Source organism: Hylaeus anthracinus, unplaced genomic scaffold (assembly GCF_026225885.1).
Source record: "Hylaeus anthracinus isolate JK02 unplaced genomic scaffold, UHH_iyHylAnth1.0_haploid 1, whole genome shotgun sequence".
In the NCBI taxonomy this organism is placed as follows: domain Eukaryota; kingdom Metazoa; phylum Arthropoda; class Insecta; order Hymenoptera; family Colletidae; genus Hylaeus; species Hylaeus anthracinus.
The window spans coordinates 630-4,412 of record NW_026533255.1 but is presented as its reverse complement, the minus strand read 5'-3'; the positions used below and the strand labels follow the sequence as shown (position 1 = coordinate 4,412).

At 45.2% G+C, this 3,783-nt stretch overlaps 1 protein-coding gene across 1 annotated transcript; it reads left to right on the top strand.

Moving 5' to 3' along the window:
• The first annotated feature begins 663 nt into the window (after positions 1-663).
• On the top strand, positions 664-2,870 carry LOC128896461 (uncharacterized). Its single transcript, XM_054159820.1, has 2 exons — positions 664-788; positions 1,116-2,870. Exons 1-2 carry the CDS (start codon positions 664-666, stop codon positions 1,894-1,896), a joined length of 906 nt encoding a protein of 301 aa, XP_054015795.1. The 3' UTR covers positions 1,897-2,870.
• The last annotated feature ends 913 nt before the right edge of the window (positions 2,871-3,783 follow it).

Here is a 3,783-nt window from a genome sequence, read left to right as displayed (position 1 = left end):
AAGGAAGAGAGACTGAGAGTCGACGCTGGCAAATGTAAGGATACGGGATCGGGATGCTAAGCACGATTTCGACTTCAGTGAAATGGCAACAGTGTAGAGAGACGCTATTGTGAGAACGGCAACATCGCAATTGTATCGACATCACGTTAGCAGTCGTCCTCAGTAAGCGCCATCTCCTATCGATTGTCTGAACTAAATTTGTGGCGTAACTTGCTCTGCATTATCGTCAAAATGGCGGAACTCGTCTTTGGGAATGTTTTCACGATTTTTCGCTTTTTGTTCTTATATTAGCATATTTTGGGTTGAATGAGGGCTCATTCGAAAGAGGCAGGTCCAACGAAGGGTGCTCTAGTCATCGTTTGAGTCACAAAATCCATTTAGTAACCTAAAAATACTTCCATTCTACGGATGTGTTTTGCTCGACTTTTGTTCAACTTTGGACGCTCATATTATTAAATATCAACACATTATCGTTCTATCATGACCAGAGCACCCTTCGTTGGGCCTTCATCTTTCGAATGAGCCCTCATTCAACCCAAAATATGCTAATATAAGAACAAAAAGCGAAAAATCGTGAAAACATTCCCAAAGTCGAGTTTCGCCATTTTGACGATAATGCAGAGCAAGTTACGTCACAAATTTAGTTCACACAGTCGATAGGAGATGGCGCTTACTGAGGACGATTGTGGGGTTAGGCCAAGGCGACCAACCCTCACACCTTCGCTAACTGAGGAACATCTAGGGATTTTGATACCTAGATGTTCCCGCAGTTTTAAGGAGAAGGAAGCGTAATTGTTTTGTTAGCACTTCTTCCCGGACTGTTCCGGACTAAGTAAGCGTACACATCTACCGCGAATCGTGAAGTCCCTAAATTGTTATTTCTATTCTTGTTCTGTTATTAAAACTTTGTTAATTAAACCGTGTTGTTATTTCTTAATAAGTCCTGTAAGTTAGATTTGGCACATAAATACCTACAATTGGTGACCCCGGCATTCACGCGATAGTTTTATTTCGTCCCCACGCCATTTTTTTTTTACGCGTTGTAACACGTGGTCGGAAAAAAAGTTTTAAGCAATGGAAGAGAATAACGACACATAAGTGAACGCGATCGCAAGGGGAGATATCCCTGATTTTTGGCCAGATAGGCCAAACTTATGGTTTATTTCGCTGGAAGCCCAACTCCATTCGTGTAACATAACATTGGACTGTTCGCGTTATTATACGTTAATCAGCCGCCTGACTAAAGATACGCTTGCTGTGGTAGAGAGCGTAATAAAAAACACTCCAGCTACTGGCAAGTTTGACAAAATCAAATTAGTGCTTTTGGGGCATTGCGCAGTGTCACAGGAAGATAAGTTTTGGAGGTTGACGTCGGGCTTGGAATTAGGCAGCAAAAAGCCATCAACACTGCTAGTGGAAATGTCTGCGCTAGCTGGTGATAAGTTAGACCCTGAATATGTGAGAACGCTATGGTTGGACCGGTTACCCAGGGAGATGCAGCTGGCATTGGCAGCTGCAGGTGCGTTGGATAATGAGCATTTGGGCAAGCTAGCTGATAGCATAGTAACGATTCGTCATCACATCACTGGACAGGCCATCGCAGCAGTTGACAGGCATCAGACTGCAAGCAGTGATCAGGGTGACCGAGTGGATGAGTTAGCAAGACAGGTTAGTGAGCTGACCCGTTTAATGCACCAGCAATTAAGGTTCAGAGGACGTTCGCCTATAAGAGGAGAGTCTACCATTGGAAAGCGGAAAAAATCCAACGATCGTGGCATGGAAAGAAATGCCAGAGCTAGCGGAATGTGCTTTTATTATGCTCGGTTTAAGTCTAGGGCAGCCAAGTGCATCACTCCCTGTGCGTGGAAGAGTAACCAGAAGTATCATCCAACGTGACGGCAAGTTTGGATGGTACCACCGAATTCTGCTGTCTTTTCATTGTGGATAAGAATACAGGTACTCGTTTTTTGATTGACACTGGCGCAGAGGTGTCAGTTCTGCCTGCAAGTTATCTGGACAGGAAGTATCCATCAAAATTGGTCCTGTTTGCTGCAAATGGAGGCAAAATCCAAACTTATGGAAGACGTAACCTAGTTCTCAATCTTGGTCTACGAAGACCCATTCGAGGACACTTCCATGTGGCCGATGTTCCATATGCTATCATCGGAGTGGATATTCTGGCAGAACATAACCTCAGCATAAACATCAGGAATAGGAACATCTACGACAAAATCTCTGGGCTCAAAGCACCTGCTGAGTACAGAGTGGCAACATTTACCGGCGTTTCCGTAGTGAATCAGGGAAGTAAATACTTGTCGTTACTTAACGAGTTCCCGCGCGTTCTAGGAAAAGCACAGTTCTGTACGGTGAAACATCCTGTCCGTCACCATATAATTACTGTTGGGCTGTTACGTCCCACCTTATCTGTGACTCTTTCTTGGGATCTTCGTCTTCAATTAAAGAGCTAAAGCTCACCTTAACTGTATTCTCTAACGGAAAAGAGCAATTCGGGATTGCAATGATTGTTTTCAAGGTTTAGCATATAAATATGTATTGTTACAAAATAACGAGTTTATATTACAATATCGGTTTTGGGAAATCAAGTATACAATTATGTAGGTACGTTACCGCTTGTCGGTCTTACAGTTTGGTTGTACCAGCTATCTGTTGTGGGCTGTGCTGTTGCAAGGATCTGTTTGTCGGCAACTATCACTCGCGACACGGGTCTCTACTAATTAACAACGGACTTTCCTCGGTAACGACGCGGCGCGCGTACGATTACTCTATCCGTGACTACAATAATTTAGTATTTGACAACCAAAGTGCGACGCTGAGTGCGTGTTCGATTGACGATAAAGGTTCGATGTGATCTTAACCGATTTTACGTCGGACTTTCGTAGGTAACGACAACGCGTGAAGTTAACCTGTCCGCGACTACAAGATTTCGGTAATCACCACGAAGAGAACGTACTGACAGCGGAATAAAAAAAGAGCGCCGTGTGGCGTGTCCACGGGTTTATATATTAGCTGATCCTCGCATGGCACGAGCCGCGTTCGAGAACCTTCGCTTCGGCATCCGTTGAAATCGGGAGAGGTCCCAAGTTCAGCGGATGTGCTGGCGTTGAGCGCTGACGCCTATTTCGCTGATTCGCAGATCGCACGATTCGGTTCCCGAGAAACGGTTTCCGAATCGCATGTCAAGCGCATTCCTAAAAGTATCTGATCTTAACTATTCGCAATGCGAGGTCGATGAAAAGGGACACCGGCAGGGCCGGATGTATCAGAGCCACCGGTAGTGGAGAGGCCCAGACGTTTACCGGCAGACCGGTTGAAGATTGCAAGGACTGAATTCCAGGTCATGCTGGACCAGGGAATAATATGCCCTTCTAGCAGCCCCTGGGCGAGTCCACTGCATTTAGTAAAAAAGAAAAATGGCGATTGGCGACTGCGGGGATTATCGCAATCTAAATGCACAAACGCATGTGCGCATGTGCATGACTATTCATTCATGTTGCAAGGGAAGAGTTTTTTCTCTATAATCGACCTGATCAGGGCCTACCACCAGATTCCGGTAGCCGAGGAAGGTATCTGGAAAACAGCAATTACGACGCCGTTTGAGCTTTTTGAGTTTCTAAAGAGCCCATTTGGTCTATGAAACACTGCTCAGACCTTTCAGAGGTACATACATAGGGTGTTAAGCGGATTAGACTTCGTCTATGCTTACCTGGACGACATTCTGGTGGCGTCTTCATCGCCGGAGGAGCACGTCGATTATCTAAGGAC